This window comes from Equus quagga, chromosome 4 (assembly GCF_021613505.1).
Source record: "Equus quagga isolate Etosha38 chromosome 4, UCLA_HA_Equagga_1.0, whole genome shotgun sequence".
In the NCBI taxonomy this organism is placed as follows: Eukaryota; Metazoa; Chordata; class Mammalia; order Perissodactyla; family Equidae; genus Equus; species Equus quagga.
The window spans coordinates 103,577,598-103,605,007 of NC_060270.1; the positions used below are offsets into that span (position 1 = coordinate 103,577,598).

The window sequence follows — 27,410 nt, forward strand, 5'->3', positions numbered from 1 at the left end:
AGGCTTGTTTCATCCTTGCATTGCTCCCTTCTCTCCATCGCCCTGTTGCACAAATTCCAGACACTTCAGTGAGTCCAAACTCCGATCTCTGACACCTCAACTTACTAGGACCTCTGTTCTCTCTTTAGGCTCATCTTCCTTGTGCTGTGGTCTATAAAATTCTCTCAGGAAGAAACTGGAAAGAATATGGGATTCACTTTGTGTGTTTCTCCTCTCTGAAGGATCACAGTACTGCACTGCTTGATATTCAATGCTTCAAACAATAAACTCCTACATTTTGTCCAAGTCTGTATTGTTTACAGGATGGTGAATCTGGTACCAGTTACTACATCCTGGTGAGGAGCAAAAGTCTCAACAATTAGGTTGCTAAAAAGATTATTTCAAGTTCTTAGGAGAGTGCCTGCACACAATAAATCATAGTTTTTTAATAAAGTCTCTATTTTTGCTACTTTTTGTATTGGAGAAATAAACTTAGGTAACAAATTTGCATTGAGATTTAGGATCAAATAAACCCTAGTAGCTCCAAATGGTAGCTCTGTGAGCTTTGAAAATTGTATTAAGCCCTCTAATCCTTGTTTTCTGTATGAGAAAAAAAAAGGAATAATAATTCTTCCATTAAAGAGTTGCTATGATACTTCATTGAGGTTGCGTGTGTGGGTAAATATGTAAACATCTGTTACCTAAAATGGTAGAATTTTAGGCTTTTATAAGGGAGATCTCAAGGAAGAAAAACATTGAGTGTGAGGGTTAAGAATGTAAAATATGAAGAACTGCGAGCCTGTGTTTGATCACAGCTCCACTCTTACTAGTTCTGTGACCTCAAGTTACTTAACCTCCTGGAATATCGGTATCACATACAGCAAAGGAGTGAAAGGTAGTATGTACCTCAGATAAAAGGCAGGTGTAAACCACTTAGTTCAGGGGTTGGTACAGAATAAGATCTCAAGAAGTTATAACTATTACTTTACTTATCATTTCTAGTTCCTCTCAGAGAGCACAGTTGGCAATTACTTTTAAAATCTGTCTTGTCAGTTCAGTTTTCATCATAATAATAGTATGTCTAAAGCCAAATCCCAGGGAAAAGGAAACCTGCTGGTATACCACCTCCTTGAGTAAGACAAATTCCACAGCTGCTAGAGGTAAAGAGTAGCCACAACATATGGGCTCTGGTTGCCGTGTTGTCAGGGATGTTGAAAGGGATTAAATTGAGTTGTGTGGAACTCACACTTGAATAAATGTTCCGAAGTTTCACCAAGGTGCTGGAGAAAGTGATAGGAGACACTCCCACATTCCCTGAGGAATAAATATGAAACCCAAAGATTCCCAGACTGCTTCTGGTCAATTTATGTTTAAGATTCCATCTTCCTGATTGATTATCACCAATAGTCAATGGGACTCTATTTTCCTCTCCAGTTTCCACCATATAAGACAATAGCTCTGTCAACCAGCCAATTCTTTAAAGCAAAAACATGAGTCATTCTCGATTTTTTTCCTTTACTGACTTCCTGCCTCCAAACCATCAGCTCATGCTGCTGATTCTACCTCCCAATATATTCTAAATCCATCTATGCTTTCTGTCTCTGTTAGCGATTCCCAATTCACCATCATCTTACATCAACAACTGCATTATTTCCTAGTGGTCCTTAGCACTTCTGCTCTTGCCTCCTACAATCCATTTACCAAACAGCAGCAAGACTAATATATTTTTTAAAAATGAATTATATCACGTCATACTCAGATTTAAAGACTTCTAGTGTCTCTGATTTTCATTTAGAACAAATCCAAACTCTCTACCAGAGCCAATAAGGCCTTCGAATCCTGTCTCTGTCTACCTCCTTGATGTTGTCTCTCATCACACTCCGCTTCACTCATAATGATTCAGTCATACAAAAATTTTGGTTTGTTTTTCTCTGATTATCAAATATAGTAAACTCATTCCTATTCTGAGACCTCTGCATTTGCTTTCTCTCTGTCTGGAATACTCATCCCTAGAAGTTAACTTAATTTTTACAAATCAACTTGCTATGTTCTGAATGCTTATATCCTTCAGAACTCGTATGCTGAAATCCTAATCCTCACTGTGATATTAAGAGGTGGGGCCTTTAGAGGTGCTTAGGTCACAAGGGTCGAACCCTCATGAATGGGATTAGTGTTTTTATAAAACAGACCCCAGGGTCCGGCCCCATGGCCCAGTGGTTAAGTTCATGTGCTCTGCTTCAGTGACCCCAGGTTCACCAGTTGGGATCCTGGGTGCAGACCTAGCACCGCTCATCAAGCCATGCTGAGGTGGCATCCCACAAAGAGGAGCTAGAAGAACCTACAACTAGGATATGAAACTATGTACTGGGAAGCTTTCAGGAGGAAAAAAAAAAGAGGAAGATTGGCAATAGATGTTAGCTCAGGGTCAATCTTCCAAAAAAAAAAAGGTAAAATCCTTCTGAGTTAAAAAAAAAAAAAAGAGATCCCACAGAGCTCCCCAGCCCCTTCCACCACATGAGGAGACAGCAAGAAGTCAGTAGTCTGTGACCCAGCAGATGGCCCTCACTCGACCATGCTGGCACACTGATCTCAGACTTCCAGCCTTCAGACTGTGAGAAATAAATTTCTGATGTCTAGAAGCCATCTAGTCTATGGTATTTTGTTATAGCAGCCTGAACAGACTAAGACACTAGTTGTAATGGTTTTCTATCATTGCCATAACAAATCATCACAGACTTAATGGCTTAAAACAATACAACCTTCTTATCTTGTGCTGCAGGCCACAAGTCCAGTGGTATAGGTTTCGCAGGAACAAAATCAAGGTATCAGCAGGCTGCATTCAGGTTGTTGACAAAATTCAGTTCTTTACAACTGTGTAAGTAAGGTCCCCATTTTTTGGCTCCCTGTGAGCTGAGGGCTATTCTCAGCTTCTAGAGTCTGCTGAATTGCTGGGCTCCTGACCCTCTTCCTCCGTCTTCATTGTCAGTAAGGGTGGGTCGATTCCTTGCTGTATCTGATCTCTCTGATCCACTTGTCTGTCTTCCTCTTCCATTTTTAGGACCATATGTTGGATTGGGCCCATTCAAATATTCAGAATAATCTCCCCTTCTCAAGTCTTTACATTTAATTACATCTGCAAAGACCTTTTTAACATGTATGGTAAGATCTTCACAGGGTGTGAGGATTGGGCCATGAACATCATTTAGCCATTATTTTGCTTACAACGCTGGTTTATTCCCTTTATTTGGATCTCAGCAAAATGTCACCTCCATAATGAAATCATCTCATTCCCCTCACCGGTCATTCTCTATTACAGTTCAGTACTGTATTACTTTCAAAGCATATGCCATTCTCTGAAAGATCTTGCATCATTTATTTACCCATTTACTGTTAATTCGCCCCACTGGGATGTAATCTTTATGAGGGCAGAGATGTTTTCTGCTTGCTCATTTTTTATTCCTAGCACCCAAAACAGTACTAGGCATAGAGAAGATGTCAATAAATCATTTTGGGTTGAATGAATGAATGAATGGTTTTAATTATTTATCATTATTCAAAACTCCAGGATTGCTTTGGTGGAAGCAACGCTATCAACTCTTGATGGGGTATGCTGTTAAATTTACTACCCAGTTACTTCCTGATCTATTCAAAGATATTTTTAATTCCTTCAAGCTGGTACAGCTGAGTCTCTGTATTAATTTACAAGATTTTTGTATTTCTCTTTTCTTAACTCACGTTACTCCAAACATAGCTGAGAAATTTTATATTTTCAGTTTGCTTACTGTGACAGTAAGATAAAATGCCTTTGTTACCAAACCACTTAAAATCTGCTCTCCTGGTCATAACTTCCCATTAAGTTTCTAAAATGATTTTGAGTTCTTGGATTTAAAAGTCACTAAGTCAATGAAAAATGTTATTTTTTACTTTTTTGCCTAGAAGTAGCCTTAAAATTGCTGTAACAGCTCATGTAAATGTAAAAGTATATCAAATCTCTTTGGGAATAATCAGTCCATGTTTAGCATAAAGGTTGACATTATTTCCCTTAATGCCTGGAAAATCTATTCTATCTCAGCATAAGAATAAATCTGCTTCTTACAGGTTTGTATCCTCGACATTTTTGTTTGAAAACAGGCTCTTTGTGCAGATGACGAGAACTAGGGCTTATGGAGTTAAATGAACAGCTTATATTTATGTAGCAAGTTACTGGCAGAACCAGAACCAGAACCCAGGAATGCCAGCTCCCAGTCCAGCATTCATTCCTCCACATTCCACTGCTTCAGTGCAAATGGGAGGCTATGCAATGAATTGCAAAGGCTTGTTTATTAATAATTTAAGTTGAAAAGCAAAAAAGTCCAGATTTAATTTGTAACGTGGAATAGGTGGTGGGAGGATTCCTGAATAGCCTTTGTTCTTAATATGCAATGACTAGGTCATTCTTTAAAAAATCAAAGCCAGAAATTTCTAGGTTGTATTGCAATGGTAAAACTAGTTAGCAACTTCAATTATAATTACAGGACCAACTCATCATAAATATAATTACTCTGGGCTCTGTTATTCTGACATGATCTGCAAACCCTCATTGGTGCAGGTGAGAGCCACAGAGCAAGCTGAGGCAGGAGTCCAGCTTGTCTGTGACCAGGCTTGGCCAGGTTGTTTCCGAGTTATCACACAGCAGCCTACACATTCACGAGCATACACAAACACAGCTGGCTACATTATTTGCATTCTGATCCTCTTATATTGAACAATCAAGGGAACAAGCATGATGATGGTAGGATTAGAAATTTGCCCAGCATAATGTTGAATTCATGTCCGCTTAAGGCTTCAGGATATATGAAGTGTCGTTTCACTGCTATTTTCTTTTAAGTGAAATACGTATCTATTGATGACCTATTATGTGTTCAGAACAAAATTGTTTTGTGTTTTTTTTTTTAATTGAGGTAACATTGTTTTATCATTTGACATTGTATAGGTTTCTGGAGTACAGCGTTACATTTCACCTTCTGTATAGACTACATTGTATTCCCCACCAAGAGTCTAGTTGCCATCCGTTGCAATACGCATGTGCACTTTACCCCTTTCACCCTCTCCCAACCTCCTTCCCCTCTGGTAATCTCCAATCTGTTCTCTGTATCTATGTGTTTTTGTTTGTTTGTTTATCTTCCACATATGAGTGAAATCATGTAATATTTGTCTTTCTCTGTCTGGCTTATTTCACTTAGCATAATACCCTCAAGGTCCATCTATGTTTTCACAAGTGGCAAGATTTAATCTTTTTTATGGCTGAGTAGTATTCCATTGTATAAAAATACCACATCTTCTTTATCCATTCATCTGTCCATGGGCACTTAGGTTGTTTCCAAGTCTTGGCTATCATAATTATTATATTATATTATATAGTTATAGAATAATGCTGCAATGAATGCAGGAGTGCAAATATCTTTTCAAATTACTGTTTTCATGTTCTTCAGATAAATATCCAGAAGTGGAAGAGTTGAATCATATGGTAGTTCCATTTTTAATTTTTTAAGGAATTTGCATATTGTTTTCCATAGTGGCTATACAAATTCGCATTCCCACCAACAGTGTATGAGGGTTCCCTTTTCTCAAAATTCTCTCCATTGTTTGTTATTTCTTGTCTTCTTCATTATAACTATTCTGCTGGGCATGAGGTGATATCTCATTGTAGTTTTGATTTGCATTTCCCCTGTAATTGGTGATGTTGAACCCCTCTTTTCATGTGCTTGTTTGTCATTTGTATATCTTCTTTGGAAAAATGTCTGTTCAGAATCTCTGCCCATTTTTTAATTGAATTGTTTGTTTTGTTGTTAAGTTGTATGTGTCCTTTATGTATTTGGATATTAACCACTTGTCAGATATATGATATGCAAGCATCTTCTCCCATTTGGTAGATTGTCTTTTCTTTTTCTTTGATAGGTAGAAGCTTTTTAGTTTGATGTAGTCCATTTGTTTATTTTTACTTTTGTTTCCCTTTTGGAGACATATTCCAAAAGACACTGCAAAGACCAATGTCGGAGAGCGTACTGCTTATGTTTTCTTCTAGAGTTTGATGGTTTCAGGTCTACACTGAACTCTTTAGTCCAATTTGAGCTAATTTTTGTGTATGGTATAAGATAGTGGTCTACCTTCATTCTTTTTCATGTGGCTGTTCAGTTTTCCCAACAACATTTATTGAGGATATTTTCCTTTCTCCAGTGTATGTTTTTGGCTCCTTTGTCGAAGATTAACTGTCTATAGTTGTGTAGGTTTACTTCTGGGCTTTCAATTCTGCTCCATTGATCTGTGGGTCTGTTTTTCTGCCAGTACCATGCTGTTTTGATTACTATAGCTTTGTAGTATATTTTGAAATCGGGGAGTGTGATACCTCCAGCTTTGTTCTTTTTTCTCCGGATTACTTTGGCTATTTGGGATCTTTTGTTGTTCCATACAAATTTTAGGATTCTTTATTCTATTTTCATGAAAAATGTCATTGTGACTTTGACAGGGATTGCATTGAATCTGTAGATTGCTTTAAGTAATACGGACATTTTAACTACGTTAATTCTTTCAGTCCATACGAACAGAATATCTATCTGTTTCTTTGCATCTTCTTTGATTTCTTTCAATTATGTGTTATAGTTTTCAGTGTATAGGCCTTTCACCTCCTTAGTTAAGTTTATTCCCAGGTGTTTTATTCTTTTTGTTCCTATTGTAAATGGATTGTATTCTTGATTTCTCTTTCTGCTAGTTCATTGTTAGTGTATAAAAATGCAACTGATTTTTGCATGTTGATTTTGTACTCTGAAAACTTTATTCTATTCATGTATTATTTCTAATAGTTTTTTGATGGATTCCTTAGTGTTTTCTATATATAGAATCGTGTTATCTACAAAGAATGACAGTTTTACTTTTTCCTTTCCAATCTGGATACATTTTATTTCTTTTTTTTGCCTAATTGTTCAGGCTAAGACTTCCAGTACTGTGTTGAATAAGAGTGGCAAAAGTGTGCATCCTTGTCCAGTTTCTGTTCTTAGAGGGATAGCTTTCCGTTTTTCTCTGTTGAGTATGATATTAGCTGTGTGTTTGTCATATATGGCCTTTATTATGTTGAGGTATTTTCCTTCTATTCCATTTTATTGAGAGTTTTTATCATAAATGGATGCTGAATCCTGTCAAATGCTTTCTCTGCATCTATTGAGATGATCGTGTAATTTTTATTCTTCATTTTGTTAATGTGAGGTATCATGTTGACTGGTTTGTGAAAGGTGAACCATCCTTGCATCAGTGGAATAAATCTCACTTGATCCTGGTGTATGATCCTTTTAATGCATTGTTGAATTCAATTTGATAATATTTTGTTAAATTTTCTATATTCATTAGCAATATTGACATGTAATTTTCTTTTTTGTGTGTTGTCCTTGTCTGGTTTTGGTATCAGGGTAATGTTGGCCTTGTAGAAAGAGTTAGGAAGCATTTGCTCCTCTTCAATTTTTTGGAAGAGTTTGAGAAGGATAGGTATGAGATCTTCTTTGAATGTTTGGAGAATTCACCAGAAAAGCTGCCTAGTTGTGGACTTTTGTTTTTTTGAAAATGTTTGGTTACTGTTTCAATCTCCTTACACACGGTTGATCTTCGGATTCTCTATTTGTTCTTCATTCAGTTTTGGAAGGCTGTACGATTCTAGGAATTTATCCATTTCTTCTAGGTTATCCAATTTGTTGGCATATAGCTTTTCATAGTATTTTCTTATAATCCTTTGTATTTCTGTAGTATCTATGGTTACTTCTCCTTTTCGTTTCTGATTTTATTCATTTGAGACTTCTCTCTTTTTTTCTTAGTGAGTCTAGCTAAAGGTTTGTCAATTTTGTTTATCCTTTCAAAGATATTCCAGATATTAGTTTCATTGATTTTTTCTATTGTAATTTTAGTCTCTATTTCATCTACTTCCACTCTGATGTTTATTATTTCCTTCCTCCTGCAGATTGTGGACTTGGTTTGTTCTTTTTTCTAGTTCCCTTAGGTGTAATGTTACATTGTTTATCTGAGATTTTTCTAGTTTCTTGAGGTAGGCCTGTATTGCTATGAATTTCCCTTTTATACTGCTTTTGCTGCATCCCATAGATTTGGGTATGTTGTGTTTTCATTTTCACTTGTCTCCAGGTATTTTTTTATTTCTTCACTGATCCAATAGCATGTGTAGTCTCCACATATTTATGAATTTTTCAGCTTTCTTCTTGTAGTTGATTTCTAGTTTCATACCATTGTGGTTGGAAAAGATCTTTTATATGATTTCAGTCTTCTTAAATTTATTGAAATTTGTTTTGTTTCCCAGCATATGGTCTAGCTTTGAGAATGTTCCATGTGCACTTGAGAAGAATGTGTATTCTGCTGATTTTTGGGTGGAATAGTTTATTTATGTCTAGTAAGATCATCTGGTTTAACATTTCATGTAAGGCTGATATTTCTTTGTTGAATTTCTGTCTGGATGATGTATCCATTGATGTAAGTGGGGCATTAACATTCCCTACCATTATTGTGTTGCTGTCAATTTCTCCTTTTGGGTATGTTAATAATTACTTTATATATTTTGGTGTTCCTGTGTCAGGTGCGTATATATTAATAAATGTTATGTTTTCTTGATGATACTTCCCTTTATCAATACAAAAGTCCATCATTGTCTCTTGTTATCTTTTTTGGGCTCTGTCTTTGATGTTCCCACTTTTAGCTTCCTCTATGTGCTCCAAATCACTCACCTTTGTATGTACTGGTGTGTGGATCTTTCTGTTGTCCTGGTGTGTTGTGCAGTGTAGCCTTTGTTGGCTTATGGATATTTTATTTACTGTAGTTTGAGAGGGAGAGACAAAAGGATTGTCTTGTGCCACCATGATGATGACATCCTCTGTTTCAAATTTGAAGATTTCCTTTCCAGGTTGAACAAACAACTCAGCACTATTGACCAGTCTCCTTCTTGAAATTCTATTTTCCTTCACTGTCCCTAATTTTTCTCCCAAGATCCTGCCTATTCTTGCTTGACTTCTTTTTCTATCTCTTCTTGCTCATTGAAATCCTGTTGATCCACAGGTTGATGACAACCAATGTGGATTCCTTGGACAAGCACAACTGACCCCACCCGTAAACTGTTTACTTCCTAAGCTTTCTTTCATTCCAGACTTACTTTCTTCTTATAGTCTCAGATTTCATTATTGGCCTCACTAGCATGCCAATAGTCCAAGATGGATGTCTTAAAGCTATTTGGAACTCTTTGTTATGGGTTGAATTGTGTACCACAAAAAATATATGTTGTAGTCCTAGTTTTCAGTACCTCAGAATGTGGCCTCACTTGGAAATAGAGTCTTTGCAGATGTAATCAAGTTAAGATGATGTCATTAGAGTGAGCCCTAATCCAATATGACTGATGTCCTTATAAGAAGGGGGAAATTTGGACAGAGACACATAGGAGGCATACTATGTGGTCACAGAAGTGGAGACAGCAGTGATGCAGCTACAAACAAAGGAAAGCCAAGGATTAATGGCCACCATCTAGGAAGAGGCAAGGAAAGATTCTACTTCTCAGCGGGAGCATGGCCCTACTGACATCTTAGTTTCACACTTCTAGCCTCCAGAACCATGAAAGAATAAAGTTTTATCATTTTAAGCAACCTCATTTGTGGTTCTTTGTTATGGCAGCCCTAGGAAACTAGTATACTCTCCTTCTCTGCCATCCCACAGCTTGTCTTTCCTGCATTTAATTCTTCACCAACTCTCATGAAGCTTTCATTTATCTCATTGTGAAAAAAATCTGGTCTTTTCTGATGCTCCTATTAATTTCAAAGTAATTTTTTAAGCCATTACATTTACTATCTACCACGCATTGGCAAAATAAGTGTTTTATACGTAGTCAAAGTGGAAGCAGAGGAATTGGAGTAATTTCACATGTAGGATTAATTCTAATAAAACTCTTTATTCTTTATAAACACCTTTCCTCCATTTTTACTAGTGTTTAAGCACATTCAGGGAAGCAATTTTATTATGGTAATATTTTGAAATCACATCCCAAACCATTCATGTTGGTTGGGTTAGGCATTTAATAGTCTGCAAGCAAGAGGCAAGAACTGCTAAATTCTTGAAGACCCTTTGAGATCCAAATTCTGGACTTTCAGTTATGAGTTAAATATCTTAAGTGTTAAAGGCAGTTTAGATAGCTCATATGTTTTAATCACTCTGTTTGAATAGCTTAATAATATAGTAAGACAATCAGGTTACTCATAAATGTATATAAATAGTTCTGGATAAGTAAGAAAGATGAAAACTCAATCCTATGTTCTAATCTGTTGGTAGTGAATGCCATCAAAATGTGAAACTGTTTGGCAAAAAGTTAAGCAAACCTGGAAATGGTACTTTAATTTCCACTGTAGAATTCAGGCAATGCCTTAGCTGATTCTTGTCCAGAGATGACCTTTGACCAAATTCTAATCAGGGTCTTTTGAGCTCTTTTTCAAGTAGGTCTTGACCTTTGGACTTTCGTGTTCATCTCTGCATTGTCCAATTTTAGCAAGAATGTTGCTAGGTCGGTTTAGCCAGAATCCTCCATCCTCCATATTTGATCATCTTCAATAGTTAATTGGATTCTTCATCTTCTACCATCCCCTAAGTGAGGTCAGATCACCTGGTCTGCCTCCAGCAAGAATTTTATTAGGTCTGTTTAGCCAGAATTCCTCCTATCCTTCATGTTTCTTCTTAGTCATTTTTTCATCTACTGCTTGGCCATAAATTCCCACTTTTTCTTGTTGTATTTGGAGTTGAGCCCAATCTACCTCCTCCATTGCAAGACCTTATTGCAGTGGTCCTTATACCCTATGCCTATTCAAGTCTCCTCTTAAATGAAGTCCTCCTTATTCTCTTTAATAAGCATCACAAATAATTTTTTCTTTAACACCTTAAGGAAATGAAGTTATCTTTATCATCAAATTTGAGATGTTGCTAGAAATGAGTTGAATCAGGAATATTTATTCTAATGACAAGCTCAAATCAGTTAGAGTGAATGGATCATTTATTTATCAAAAAAAATGTATTGATCTACTTATCAATACCAGACTGAAGATAAAATTGTAAGCAAGACATACTAGGTCCATGCCTTCGTGGAAATTATGTTTTGATGGAAATCTAAGGTAAAAGGTATGGGTCAATTAGAAAGTGGTTGAATGGGATAAAGAAAAGAGTTGTTATGAGAGGTTAAACTTAGATTAGATGGCTCATGTGGATCTTGAGGAATTCAGCAACTAGAATCTAGGAAGTGTATTCCAGATGATCTAGGAAGGGTGTTGATCGGGAGGAGGAAAATCCTACAGGTAAATTTGACTCCTGAAAAATTATAACCGTGGCCCAACTTATGCCTTCCTTCTTTTAGTAGGATAATTGTGAGACTAATGTAAGCAATTAATTAACCTAACCCATGATCCCCATCCAGTTGGGCTTTACTAAAAAAGCCAAAAACCCCCTTAAAATTGATGACAAGAATTTTTCTTAAAAGTCAGATTTGGAGAGTTATACATTTGACTAGTTGGCCTCCTACCCTTTCTTTGTTGTATCCTCAGACTCATCTGAAGGAGTTTAATATTTGAATAGGGAATCGACAAAGTCATAGAAATCAGAGTAGTAATAGATAAATACATGGCACTGCCTATAACGAGACATCACTGCCAGGTTACTATCAGCAGGTTGTCCTGTTTTGACTTGTTTTCCTAGCAGTGATCGTATATGGCATAGATGCACCCTTTCCCTGCCTGACAGATTTTTGAAGATTGCCTGGGGTCAGAGGAGTTAGAGGCTGGCCAGGGAGCAGCCAGACTAGTTAATCCTCAACCTAAAGAAAAAGTGGCAATTTGTTGACTGTGGATCTGATGTGCAACAGAACCTGGATGTTTCATCAGAAGCAAGGGGCTGAAACAAATGGATTTTGTATTCCTACCTGAAATATATTTTGTTATGCCTGCCGAAGCCATTAGAACTTGGAACCCCAGTTCTACGTTATAGATTTGGAGATAATCCACTGGTCATACCTCAAGGGTATAGGTTAAAGAGAGGTTGTACGTATTTACGCAGAGCTTGTTCCCAAAACTGGGAGAACTTTCGAATTAAACACAGATAAAATTCAACAAAACAAATTAAAGAAATGTGCAATTCACTGTACAGTGAATACAGTGAATGCCTTGTACTGGAAACTACGGAAAGAAAATAAAAGCAACCAAAGTTATGCTAATAAGTGGCTGTGAATATTTATTTTTCTATTCATCTTGTCTATCAATGGGCTTATTTCTCTAAGTCAATGCAGTAAAATAACACTCTCAATTTGCAGCACAGTATTTATAAAATTAGGCTCTCAAATTAACACAAATTAAAACTTCAGCAGAAGCAAGTTGATAATTCAGCAACCTTTCCCCAACATCTATTCAGAATACCATAATTCACACACGTTCAGGTATTTATCATCATTCATTTTGTCTGACTCAGATTTCCTGCTCTTTATTATCACTTTTCCATGGTTTCTTGACTTGAATTGATAAAGAAATTACAGAATGAAGACAGCTTTGTTTTCCTTTCCCTACCTTGCCAAATATTCATTTGGGAATGAACACTGCTGAAAAATAAGCAAGCATGGCATGAAAATAATTTGAAATTGGTAGAAATCATTCTACAAATTCTCTGACATCTTGCACTGTTCTTTTAGGAATTGCTTTTAATACTTATGGGATTCATGGGGCTATTTAGTCTTGATACACGCCTTCTAAATTCAAAACTTGTTTGACTTGTTAAAATCCCTCTTGGACCATCTTTCCCTTTCTCTTTTCAAAAGAATTTTGTTGGGGAGTATCCTCCTAAAGTGGGTCTAGAGGAAAGTGTTCGGGAAACGTACAAATTTCAAGATCTGAAAAATGTAAGTCTCCTAGCAACAGGGTCCTTATGATACTTTCAAGACACCTGAGAGAGAACTGAAGGACTCTTTACCTAAATCCTGCTTCCTATTCCGGGATGCTTCTTCCTGGTCCCCCTGGAATGGCTCTGTCATCCCTTCGCAGTTCTCTATACCGTTGGTGCCTCCCAGACAATGCCAGCCTGTGACTATATAATAGACTGGCACTTCCCTCAGCTCCCTCTCTGCTAGTCACTCTTGTTAGAGTGAGTTCAAAAGACAAACCTGACGACCAAATGACACATCCCATATGCTTTTTCCTATATCATATTGATTACATCTTAAAGTTACATCATTTAGGCACTTAAAGGTGCAAAAGAAATGTTGAAAAAACATAATCAGAAAGAACGCTTATTCTAAGAATCTTAAAGCTGATTTGAAAAAGGCCAAATGCCATTATATTATGAAAATAATACATAAATAAAAAGAGCCATATGCACACTTTTTATTCTGGTTAGGATTTATATCATACACTGGTGCATAAGATCAGGGCTAATCAATGTCTTTGATAAATTCCAGGCAGCTAATTCAAATATCCACAATTCAACACATAGGACTCAAGGTACAGGTACAAATAAACTTAATAAATATGAACCTTAAAAACAAATATAAAATACATTTTGGATAATTGAATCTCTTTTAATATACTTGAGAAATTTGCTATTCAAATCATTCCTAGGGTGAGTATTTCCATAAAAATAATAAACTTTAAAAAAATCTGAATCACAATTTTCATCTGTTAATTATGTATCAGGCAGAGTACTTTTTAGTAAATTTAGTAAATTTTAAAAATTAAATCCTTGTTGACATCAGAACTTTTCAAAGTTATCATGGTTGCTACTAAATAAACCCAAGTTATTTTAAAGTTGCTTTTTCATACAGATTGCCTTACAAGCATGGGTAAAGAAAAATGTGCTTGACTAGAAATGCTTGCCTAAAGCTAAATTATAAGGCACAACCCTCCCCGCTTTGGTTTTGCTGGAGACATTATATCGCAGAAAGCAAGTTGCCTTTATTTTAAATTGAAGATGAAGAAAGTAATTGTTTTTCCAAATTTAAAAATACTTGCACTTGCCTTTGCAGTATACGATTTTCAACAAGACGGGTCTGATCCAAATCAGTTTATAATTCTTTTCATAAATGACAGAAAAGGCATTTGACGTCATAGTTCTTGGCCATTAAACCCAACATGCACGGGGGATATTCTATAGCTTCTCAAGCTTTGAAGATCATCTGTAAGTTCCTTTGTGCCTCTGTGTCTTTTTTCTTAGAAACAGGATTTTAAAATCACTTCCACAATTATTTCTACAAATGTAGGCAAATGAAAGCTGCCCAGTTCTAATCTTTGTTGTGCCATGCTGTTTATTCTCCTTCATTAAACACTACAACTTGGTTCTTAGTTAAAGTTGAAATAAGATTCTTTCCTTCTAACTCAAATGCCATATTGTGTACTGAAAATAGCACAAATAAAGGAATTAAAAGAAAAAACTTTATGTGAGAAGAAGGGAATTATCTCTGCCTAGAAGAGACTGAGGATATTGCTACTATTTTTATGGTATAGGATGCATATTCATATATAAGATATCTATTATAACACGTATTAAGTTATCATTTCTTAAAGTGATAGAATTTCAGAACTTTAAAGGACTTTCAGACTTTCTTGTATAACTCTCTGCATACCCTAGTAGAAACAGCCAAGGCCCAGAAAAAAGCAAGACCTTGCCAGTACTTGGACCCAGAATTCCTTACTCTAGCCAATTACACTTTCATGACAGCACAGGTTTGTGCCACATATGAATAATCAGCATTGGAGCCAGGATTCATTGAGCTTCAGTCCCATGTCAGTGACTAGACCAAGTACATGATATGCATTACCATTTATGACATGAGATGTTTATCTTATCTAAGTTCTCTGCCTCCTTCAGGATAATAAATGTCAGCTTTCATAAAAAATAAAGTGGATGAAGTATTTTTCCCATCATCTCTCTTATATCCATCTACCTCTTCCGCTTTCATTCCTTAATCTAGCTATTGGCATCATACCTTGATTACCTCAGTGGTCTCTTAACTGAGATCCTGTTTCCAGTGTCTCTTCATTTCAGGATATCCAAAACACCACGACGAGGTTAACCTTCTCAAAACTTTGCTTGTATCAATCTTCTCCCTTGACATAAATAAATACTCCTTATTGGCTTCAGAATCAAGACAAATTTCTAAGTCTGGCGTGCAAAGCTGTCTACCACCTGATGCAAACTTCGTTTCCAACTTCATTTCCTACTGTTCTCCAATTTGTGCATCATTATAGTCTGTCTGATCTATTCAAGATCTCTTAAATATCTCTAGGATTCAGTTCCCCCATATGAAACACATTCTTCCCTCTTCATTGATCTAAATTCCACCCATTTTCATGGTTCTTCTCAAGATTCATAGCTCCATGGATCTTCCTTGCATTCTGCCAACAGATGACTATTTTAACCTCTTCTGAGGTATTGTTTTCACAAATTCCTCTCCAGCATAACTGCACCGCGGTATCACTCACACTAGATATACTCATTCAGTAAATGTGAGTTAGATCCCTAGAATCTGCATCTCTAACAAAAACTGAAGTTGCTTCAGACTCTGGTGGGTCTGTGACTGTAGTTTTAGAAGCAAAGCATTGCAGTTATTCTCTGGTTCATTTATTTGAATCTTAATCACACACTCATTCAGAGTTAGATTTTCTCTCTGCCTGTTTGGCTTGCCCCAGTAAGATTATAAAGTCATTGAGATGTTATAAGATAAACTGAGGTGTATTAAAAATTCTTGAAGTTTATTTGAGGAAAAATCGATTTGAATTGAGCAGCACCAAACCAGAAGTGGTTAGGAGCACTCTGCTGATAGGAGCCAGGGCAAAGACATATAGAGACAGTGCAGAAGCAAAGAAAGGAAATTATTGAATTGACTATCGCTTAAAACTTTGTTGGCTGTTTGTGATTCATTGTCCTTGGCATTTTGATTTTGTAACTTTGAGGCATTTACAGGCTTAGATCGGTTTGCTTATGTAGGCCACTACAGCATTAAAGCCACATGAGTCTAACGGCCACCTTGTTTAATTCATTTAACACAGGATACAGAGTTTTCTGAATTCCACACAGTGCTTAGTATGTGCATAGAGCTGGTGGCCGATAAAATGCACTAAATTATCCAATTAACATGTACTCATTAATAAATTATCTGAAATTATGTATTTATTTGCTTACTTTTTTAGCATCTATCTCTTCTCATAAAATGTAATCCTCATGAAAGCAGGACTTTATCTATCTTATTCACATCTGAATACCAACAAGCACCTAACATATAGGTTATTTCTCAGTAAGTAATGTTTTTAAAGAAATGGGTAAATAACAGATGAGTATCTTGTTGAAATGATTTTCTAGTCACATTTTGAAAACAACAAGAGTAGGAACTATTTACTTTATTATGTGCCACAATTTTTTTTTGTTTCCATCCTCAGTTTGAAAGATATCCCTTCAGATGGGTCATATCATGTAATAGATGCTCTGATGTGTCATCAAGATTGCCCTTTGGAATGAAGAATATTTCCCCCAGCTGCTGGAAAATGCTTTCAGATACAGACCTCTTTTAGAACTGCCTTGGTTGAAGAAAACTGCTTCATTCAACTTCACACTTCCTTTCAGGAGAAGGCCTGCATGCAAAGACTTATCAATAAGTGGGTAAAAAGAACCCTTTGTCCCAAGTCGATACAATTTTGATAGACCATTGCATTTCCAGGACTTCTCACGGTGCCAGCTTGGACCTTTGTTAGGACTTCATCCCAGCTCCACTTCTGCCTCTCCCTAAGCACGCTTTCTTTCCTGCCCTCTCCTCCACAAGTGTTGATCCTAACAGCACTCCTTAATAAACATCCTTCTTCACACTAGGCTCTATCTCTGAATCTGCTTCCCAGGGAAACCAATCCACTGTACGGACAGTGGTCAGAGAAACAAGACATTGACTGAAATTTTGAAGCTGGATCACTTGTCCCTGTCTGGTGATGGAAAGCAGGAGCCCATCATTAGTAATAGGTGAACACAGAAAGCTCCTGAGCATAAGGGGGCAATATAATTATTAACACTTTCATCAGCAGCAAACTGGAAGGTTGTCCTGTGGAAGAGACTACATTAGACTGTGCAGTACATTAGACAATTGAGACTTATGGGGAAATAGTAACCCCAAGGACATTGGAGTTGAGTTGCTCTTGCTAAGCTCTATGAACTTTCTGGAAAAAAAAATAAAAAGATAAGATTGATTAATAAGCAATTAAAAGCTAAGTACAAAAGCCAGAAAGCCTCCTTGCTCTTATCTCCTATAGCAAGAGGACTGAGAAGGCTGAGGAACTAGGCCCAGAATGGAATAGTAAGAGTACCAAGCTCCAAAATAAGATTAAATTCCCAAACAAGTGGATGTGCCATGCCAAAGGCAGTTCTTTGTTGGGAAAGAATGAGGTACTGACACCTAGAATAATACCTGGGGTAATACACCTAAAAATCGTGAATCTCCAGATTCCCCTGAACCCTCTCAATTTGTAGAAATGGCCCAATTAGCCCTATTAGGATTAGCAATCCCCCTTTGTCTGAAAAAATGCAGAGGCTTCTTTCCTAAAAGAAAACATGTCTTCAGGATCTACCTTCTCCCCATCTCCTGGCCACCAGGAATAATTTAGGCAAAAATTTATACCAACCAAGGCAGGGAAGTGCTAAGTCTACTAAGGGAAAAAAGAGATTCTACCTTAAAGGAACACTAGGACCTGACCAACATGTACCCCTGTGAGGTGGAACAGTATGCTGTGGACTGGATTCTGAGCATGCTGGACCAAGGGGGAGGGTAGAACACAAATTTTGGGAGTACTCTGCAAGAAAGCAGGATGTATCACTCTGGCAAGGACCTGAGAAATGATGTGAACACACAGCTAGGCAGCACTTACTTGCAAGCCGCTTAGATGGCGCATTCTAGTGAAGTGGCAATGTCAGAACTATCATGGCAGATACTGGAAGAAGAGAAGAAAGTCCCAGAGAGATGGGTATGTTAGAGGGGATGTATTACATAAGGTAATAAATCCCATTAGACTATTCTGTTCCATGGGAGGGCCAGTGGGATAGAGTATTTACCAAAATAATAATGAATATGCTGGTGAAACTGGTCCAAACATCACTGAGAAGTTCATCTATTGCTCTCCTTTCTGGGCCAAGTGAGTGGAAAATATTACAGAACTCATATCACTAATAGCAATGGGGATAACAGTACACAACACAATAGAGACCAGATGACAGCATTTACCCATCAGAAGGCAGATGGGTGCATTTGCAATAATGAGATTAAGCATCAATGTTGGAGTCAAGTCAAGGGGCTAAGGAAGCCCAACTCACAGAGTTCTAGAGATAGTTAATAGAATATAGCATCCCAAGAAGAATAAGTAGCCAAAAATGTATTGTTCAATCCATAAAATCAATGATAAAAATCAGGAAGCTAAGAGTAAGGACAAATATATTGATAAAAAGTCATAATGCCTTACCCAGTTCCCATCTCAGAGCCAAATTTTGGACCTCAAATCCACTAACTGAAGAAGAGACTGGGTCACCAGGAGAAAGAAACCTGCAAAGCCATAGCAGTTATACATGGCAATGATTCTTAAGTACTTTCCGAAGAGGACCTTCAGGTATTTACTCTGGTAGCTGAACACTGGGCGAAGTGGAATACCTAATCATTTCAAGGACTGTTGAACACAGATCCGAGATGATATGATACCCTGAAGCCTGGAGTATATCATGCCCCCCCTCTTATAGTGGGATCATATGAAAATAGAAAATAAATTGGGTCCTGGCCCACACATAGTTCACAGTGGGACCACTGGATTTGCAGACTCACTTAATGGTCATTTCTAGAGTCCCCAAATGTATAGTGGTTATATTTACTACTTGGAGCCATCCCATACATTGGTTGCTTGGCTTGTGGTGTAGGAGCTATTAAGGCCAAGTGAAAAACTCTGAAACTGTCCCACTCCTTACTAGGATATTAAATAAAACACAATATCCCACTGCCAGGCGGATGGCAGAAATTAGCATCACCCTTAAATTTCTAAAAGATGCATGAGTGATAGCTGTCATCATATTTCTTTTAATAACCAACTCCCCCAAAAAAACAAAATAAAGACAACAAAAATTAAAGGAGAAAATGTATTAGCGTAGACTTAAGAAAGCAGTAGCTTCAATTATTGCTGTGGTGCCAGAGGTGGTATATTTGCTAAAACAGATTAATATGACCTCGGGAACTAGTAAGTGGCCATTGATTTGATCTGGCGAATGTTTTCTCTTGTATCTTTGTCAGAAGAAAGGAATAGGCAACAGAATACTTTTACAGTTTTTCTCTAGGCTATGGTAGTTATTCTGTCCTCTGTCATAACACAGTTTGAAGAAATCCAGGCTGTCTATCTCACAGAGCATAATACTGCTTGACTACTACGAAATGACATTATTCTAATTTGACTGGAAGAGCAAGAACTGGCTAGCATGATGGAAGTCTTAGTAAGCCATATGAGCTACAGAGAGTGTGAAATAATTCCTATGAAGATTCAGGGGCCTAAAACACTAATAAAAATTTTAAGGTTGCAGCATGCTAGGATGTTCTCTCCAAACTAAGGGACAAATTATTGCACCTTGTGCTTCTCACCATGAAGAACAGAACACAGCCATTTTTGGGGGCTATCCCCGGTAGAAGAAAGCTACCTTAGCCAAGTCACACATCTTTTCAGGTACGCCTACACACAGTGGCTGATCAATATGAGGATACAGAGGCCAAACTCCTTTATCCTAATTTGAAACATCTCTGAAACACCAGATGTGTTCTGGAGCTCCCTGTGGGATGGGCTGAAGTCTTGGTTGGACTATGCCCTAGTTCAACTAAGATTTTCTGCTTCCTTTCTCTCCCTTCCGTAGGTGTTGATCCTAAGAGCACTCCCTAATAAATATCCTGCATGCTGATCATCTCAGAGTCTGCTTCTCAGGGCACTCACCTGTGACATGTTTCTTATCCTTCTTTGGTTGATAAATATTAAACTGAAGTCACAACCGACTGTGACTTCAGTCACATTTTCCATTGGTTGGACTAGGAAATGAAGAGATAGCCAGTAATCAGTCTTCATTCCTTCTTTTCTGTCTCTATTTTCTTCCTTCTTAAACTAGAAGTCTAGTCCTTTTTTCCTTGAATCAAATTTACTTATCCTACCTGAAAGTTTTAAGTAGAGGGACTTCTAGGCATAAATATCATCATTTATTTAAAAAATAATTTCTATCCTCATGACTCTGTCTCATTTATACACACACATACATCTTTACTTAACGTATTAGTATGTTTAACGTATCAGAAGCTGATAAAGTCATAGTTTACAAAGAATTTCTCAATAAAGTCTGTGTTTTTCTGGTAAGCCAAAGTTTTCATAAATAAAATTCAATAACTTATACATAAATTTTGTGAGACACTTGATTATTTCTCTCCTTCTATGGATTTTGGAGTGATGCTATTTAGGGGATTAATCTAATAATATATATTATCCAGGTGAATTAACATAACTAAATATAGTACATGATTTCTGATTCAAGTCATTGGGATAAGAATACTTGTTTTTTCCATCCTTCCAAGGTCACATAGCGAAAAAGCAGGAGGTCATTGGGAAACCACAAAAATAAAAGTTCAGCATATTTCGGGATATTTCTTGTAGATTTCAAGCTGTGAACTGCACAACTCTAGGAGTTTCGATTCACATAGACTTGTGCAGTGTTTATCCTGCACAAACATTCAGAGATGGGCTCTGGAGACAGAGGCCCAAGATATCTGTGAGTAGTTTCCCTAAATGATTTCCAAAGGAGTGCCAAATAAAAGCCACCAAACCCTCAGAACAGAAGTGGGCCTTGGGGCCATCAGAAAAAGTCATTAAATAATTGATTGCGTCATAGCTGAGGGAGTAACTCCTTCAATCCTCCACAGGAAAATGGAATGACAGACAAGAAAGGATTTTGCCCTCAGGAGAAAACCCTGACACACATTAGAGAAAGTCTGTACATAATCTATCAGGGGAGGGTTTAGGGTCCTAGAGAGAGGCACACTGGAGCTTTGGACAAGTCCCATTGCCACAACAGATAAGTGGATGAGGCTAAAAAATCCAATCTGCCCTTGAGGGAAATAACTTATCCTGCTCCATCTCCAAAGCCAAGGCCCCCTTTTGGCAATTGTGTGGGTCTCTAGGCTCCCTGCCTGTATTAATCAATCTAATCATTCAATTAATTATGAATGGGCAATCAAGACTAAGCAGAGACGAGGATGATCAACATCGTAAGTGTTAGCAATAATAAAACTGCCCAGCAAACAAAGCATTAGAAGAAAAAAGTAATTAAAATATGCAGTTAACATCTTCAGAGATTTTCAAATGGTACTGCATTTTAAAATAAAACCAGGAAGACACGATAAAGGAAAGGAAATCAAAGAATAATTAAAAGTTCTTGAAAATTACAATATGATTTTTGAAAACAAAAGCAATAGTTTTTCTCATTAATAAATAAACATGGTTGAAGACCAAATAAGTGATCTGAATTGAAGAGCTTTCCTAGACTATACAACAAAAAGAGAAAGTGCAAGAAAGTCTACAAGAAAAGTTGCAATATGTAGAGGATAGACTCAAAAGATATAGAAAATAGGGTGTAGAAAACAGGGTTAATGGAGGAGAGAAAACATTTAAGCAATAACAGAAAATTTTCGAAATTAAAGAATAGTGTAAATATTTATGTTGAAAGGACCCATGAAATTAATGGAAAAACCACAAAAACAGACAAATCCTGAAAGATTCAAGAAAGAGGAAGAGGGAGAGTCAAAGGATGTATCAAGAATAAAACCACATTTCCAGCAGACTTTTCATCGTAATAGTAGAAGATAGTAGAGTAATATTTAAATTCTAATCCTACAGTTCTATACCTGGCCAAGCTATGCGTCAAGTGTGAGAAGAAAATAAAAATTGGGGGACATAGAGAAACTCAGAAAATTTCTCATCTATTATACACACATATACATACATACATATATATATATATATATATATATATATATATACACACACATACATATATATATACCAGAGTTTCTCAGCCTTGGCACTATTGATATTTTGGGTTAGATAATTCTTTGTTGTGAAGACTTACGTGCGTTATACGATATTTAACAGTATTCCCGACCTTTGGGCGAGTCAGGGGAAGAATCACCCCAGTTAAGAATCACTGATATCTTTGTGTATATATATATATATATATATATATATATATATATATACACGCACACATATACAAAAAAAACCACACATATATGTATATGAGTAAGATTTTATATATATATATATGTATATACTTTCCTACACACACATATATATGTATACATGTAATATTTTATACATATACAAACTATAAATAATATACAGGCAGATAGATAAATAGAAAGATAGATAGATAGACAGATAGGTAGATAGCAGCCCCTGCCTTCCGGGAACTAGTGGTCTGGTATTATCAGTTAAGTCTCGGTGTTGCTACAAGCTGGCACTCATCGCTAGACCTTGGTTTCTCCTGTTGAACATACACAGTTACATTAAACATCAACACCAGAGAACGCCGCTCTGTGATCATATGAAACAAGACATAATCATGTCTGAACACAAACAAAACATGAACATTATCTGAACCACAAAAATGACAACATTCTCCTACCCTGGCCAGTAAAAGTGATTGCTGCTTCTTTATTAATTATGGTTTTAGCCTCTGCCTAGTTTTCTCTCCTTGTAGAAAAGATTTACTAAGACACTCAATCATAGAATTACTCTCACTTCCTGAAAGCATGCAACCCAAAGCAAAGCCCTACTTAAACTCTCCCCCAAATCTAACACAAACCCAAAGCCTGTGGTTGGTTCATTGGAACACCCTCTCACTGAGACACCCCGCAGTCCCCACTGGTATGTGTCTTCCCTGCTGCAACAAGTAATAAACCCGCCTGGTTGAGCCGCAGATATGTTCCTGGTCAGCCAAGGATGAACTGCATAGGGTACAAGCGAAAGATATTTGAAAATGACCCAGAAGAAATGAAGGACACTAGAAAGGAAATAAAAAAGGATCCATCAGCCTTTGCTTTTTAGAAGCTTCAATTACGTAGAATCATTTTGCTCTTTTTATGGTCCAAATATTTTATCAAGTTGTACAGTAACTAGGTGTATTTAAATGTGGCTATAACAAATGTTATTTATTGGTTTTCAGCCTTGAGAAGAAATCTGGAAATAAAGAATAGTAGACTTAACTATAATGATGAAACTGAACATATTGGTCAATATTATTAATCTTGACGTTGCAAAAATTATGATCTAGCTGACAGAAATTGGAGATGGAATGAGGAAAAATAGATCTAGGAATGTGTCAGTGGGCTAATTAATTTCCTCATCTTTCATAGAAGATAACCTGTAGATATTGTTAAAAATTGATAAAAGAACAAATAAAAGCTTAAGAATACAGTTTAAAGCTAAAATTACTACATGAAAAACTAAAATCAGTAAAAAATATCTGATTTGTGACAGGGGAATGGAAGATGGTCCAAATACAGCGGATTTTCACACATTATTTAAGGGAGTAAATAGTTACTCTTTAATGTTGACAAATCAGAAAATAGAGGTATAGCATAGGATTTAAAGTCATAAGATTAAACTCAGTGTGACTAATATAACAACTTTTAGCAATGATTGCAATAGCAAAATGGAAATAAGCCAATGGGAAAAGGCAAATTTGATTCTATATTTTATAGCTTTCTGCATGCGTTCTTGACCATATGTGTCTATTACTTGTATAATTTAAATAAATAATGGTACACCCATAACACATAATACTTTGCAATAGTTAAAAAGACTATTTACAAAATATTAAGTAAAAAAGGAAGTTTCAGAAAAATATGTGTAACATGATCTCATATATGTAAATATATATAAAGTGCATACCGTCAATAAATATAGTACATAATATATATATCAAATGTACATATTGTATATGTCTTATAATATACACACTTATTAACAGTGACCATCTCTTAGAGAACGGATGGCTTGAGCTGGAACAGTAGTTGTTGGTATGGAGAGAAGTGAATGGATTTGATAGATGTTTAGAAAATTTATGGCTGAGTGATTGGATGTGAAGAATAAGAAAATACCAAGGAATGAAAACTCCTAGCATTCTGTCTTGAGCACTGGATCAAGGGTTCTTCCGATAGTTAAAGTAAAATCATTAGGAGAAGATTAGGGGTGTTTGCTTGTTAGTTCGTTTATTTTTTCAGAGTGTGGGATGAGCAAGAATAAATTTGATATTGAACAAATTAAATTCTAGTTTGTATATAGTACTTCTGAGTGGGCTTTTTCAGTAGGCATCTGCATATACAATTTTAAAGTGTAGAGGAGAAATTTTGCCTGCCAATACACAGGGGTACTTGTTAGCTTATAGGGGCTTAGAGAGGGTACTTGAAAACATAGGGTGTGTGAGATTGTCCAGGGTGAGCAAGTGGACTGTCTTAGTCCAATCGAGTTGCTATAACAGGATACCGTAGTCTGGGTGATTAATAAACAACAGAAATCTATTTCTCACAGTTCTGGAGCCTGGGAAGTCCAAGATCAGGATGTTGGCAGATTTGGTGTCTGATGAGAGCCTGCTTCCTGACTTATAGATGGAAACTTCTTGCTCTAACCTCACATGGTGGAAGGGACAAAGGAGCTCTCTGGGGCCCCTTTTATAAGGGCACCAAATCCCATTCATTAAGGCTCCACCCTCATGACCTAATACCTCCCAAAGGGCCTACCTCCAAATATTATCACATTGGGGATTAGATTTCAATGTGTAAATTTTGTTTCAACGGCAGAGAATTCAGGGCATAGCAGGGACCAACAGGAAGAGAGGTGTGCAAGCCTGAAGTACATAAAGACCCGAGGTTCAAAGAGTATTAGATACAGTTAGGTCATGGAATCTAGAAGCGGGGAAGGAAAGCATTTAGAGCTCTCCTTTCCTAGTGTGTTAGTCAGAGTTCAATCAGAGAAGCAGGGTGTGATACAGGAATTTGACCTCACACTGGAAGCTGGTTAAACAGTCTCAGTAAGACTATTCCTCTGCTTCTCATGTTGGATCTTGAAACACACAGGACACAGTCAGGAACAGAAGATGGATAGCAAGTGGGGAGCCCAAGGACAAGCTGGCACCTACGAGTACCAGCCGGCTGTAACTGTGAGGACAGAGTGGAGCTGCCTCCAACCTTGGTGATGTGTGTATACTTCAGGAAAAGCTCGTGCGCTTTGTCATGGAGCTGAACATGCCCCTGGCTCAGGAGTCAGAGAAACTGAAGGAGGATCAGGGGAGGATGAGGCAGTTGGAGGCCTGACTACTACCTCATCCCAAGGTGAGTCAGCTGATAAATGACAATATGCAGGAGCTACAAAAGCACCCGCTTTGACCTGAGCATAAAGACAAAGAGGTTGCTGCTTCACTCTTGCCTTCTAAATCTCTCATGAAAATATTCTCTTTACCTACCCTAACCAGAAACATGCAGCGAATTTTAGGAAATGTAATTCAACCTAGCCACATTTAAAAGCTATCAAATCCAGCGATATTATAAAAAGATGTAAAACTAATGACGGCTGCGGTGGCAGTGGCTAGGGGCTGGTGGTGGGGGCTCGTGGGGGCTCGTGGGGGCCGTGGCACTGGCCAGAGTGGCCAGGCAACCCTTGGTACTGTTGCTGCCAGTGAGGATGGAAAGCACTTCAGTGGACACGCGCCCCACTGTCAGACCATGGAATGATGTGGCCCACAGGCGGCTCTCAGCTTTTGGAGAGTACGTGGCTGATATCCTGCCCAAATATGTCCAACAAGTTCAGGCGTCCTGCTTCAATGAGTTAGAGATCTGTATCCATCCTGAGGGATCATCCCAGTGCTGACTTTCCTCAGGGATCACACCAACGCACAATTCAAATCCCTGGTTGACCTGATGGCAGTGGACATCCCCACCCAGCAGAACCATTTTGAGATTATTTACAACCTGTTCTCTCTGCGCTTCAACTCCCGGATCCCTGTGAAGACCTACACAGATGAGCTGATGTCCATAGAGTCCACTGTCTCTGTGCACAAGGCAGCCAACTGGTATGAGAGGGAAATCTGTGACATGTTTGGAGTCATCTTTGCTAACCACCCTGACCTAAGAAGGATCCTGACAGACTATGGCTTCCAGGGACATCCTTTCTGGGAAGACTTCCCCTTGTCTGGCTATGTTGAGCTACACTATGATGATAAGGTGAAGTGGGTGGTGGCTGAGCTGGTGGAGTTGGCCCAAGAGTTCCCCAAGTTTGACCTGAACAGCCCATGGGAGGCTTTCCCTGCCTATCTCCAGCCCCCTGAGTGTCTCAAGCTTGAAGCCGGAGATGAGAAACCTGAAACCACATAGCTCCAGGGAAGGCATGTGGATCCTAGAGATCTAGCAATGTATCTATAATTGAGTGTCTGTGTAAATAAAATCCTACTTAGACTCACACACACACACACACACAAAAGATGTAAAACTAATCATTAGTACCTTCTCACTTTCTGTTATCTAGTTCTTTTCCAATTCTTAGCCCCCAAAGTCCCTAGGCACCCTCCCCAGGCAATGCCCATCTATGCTTGTGCTAAAAATCAACATGCAGCCACCTGTCCCACTCCTATATCAAACTCAATTTCCCAGTGCACCTTACCTCACGAGGCTTCAGGAAGTAACCCAGTACCCCACACAGTGCTCAATAAATGCTTGTGGAACTCAGGATGAATGAATAGATGTAGATTGAGCTAAATCACATTGAAATACGAAGCCCTGATAAAGATGCACAAGGCAATGTGGAATAGGAGAAACAAGAGTAGAGAGATTCTCTCTGGGCCTTGACACCTGTCTTTGAATTTTGACTCCATCAGCCTGGTTTTGGTAAATTACTTAACCTTTTTCTGAACTTTTGCTCCCTCATATCGTAAATTTGATTAATAACATCATAGCTCACAGGGTGATTGTGAGAATAAAATGTCTATCAAAATGCTTGTTACTTAGCAGTCACTCAATAGATATTAGATACTTCTACAAGTTTTTGAAACCCAACAAGAGACCTTTGACCTTTGACTCATATGAAGCTAAGTGAAAAATTCACCTAGCTCATTAAGAAGCTAGGTTTGGGCAGTGGATCACTGAGTAGGCCTATCAGCCTAGTCTAGGAGTATGAAACTCTACTTCCCCTGAAATATCCTTTTTTTGCTTTCTCACCTTTTCACATATTTCTCTGCTTCTGAATCCACAGGCCCCCTAATGGGTAGCAAATCTTTACTTTTTCCTTGAGAGCTACCAAAGCATGGGGGAAGTG

The 27,410-nt window shown here is 37.6% G+C and overlaps 1 protein-coding gene across 1 annotated transcript; it reads left to right on the forward strand.

The window, feature by feature from the left end:
• Window positions 1-17,927: 17,927 nt before the first annotated feature.
• LOC124238689 (NADH dehydrogenase [ubiquinone] iron-sulfur protein 3, mitochondrial-like) lies at window positions 17,928-26,473 on the forward strand. The gene is given in 3 exon segments (XM_046659857.1): window positions 17,928-18,008; window positions 25,686-25,947; window positions 25,950-26,473. Coding segments are annotated over 3 exon segments (867 nt in total).
• The last annotated feature ends 937 nt before the right edge of the window (window positions 26,474-27,410 follow it).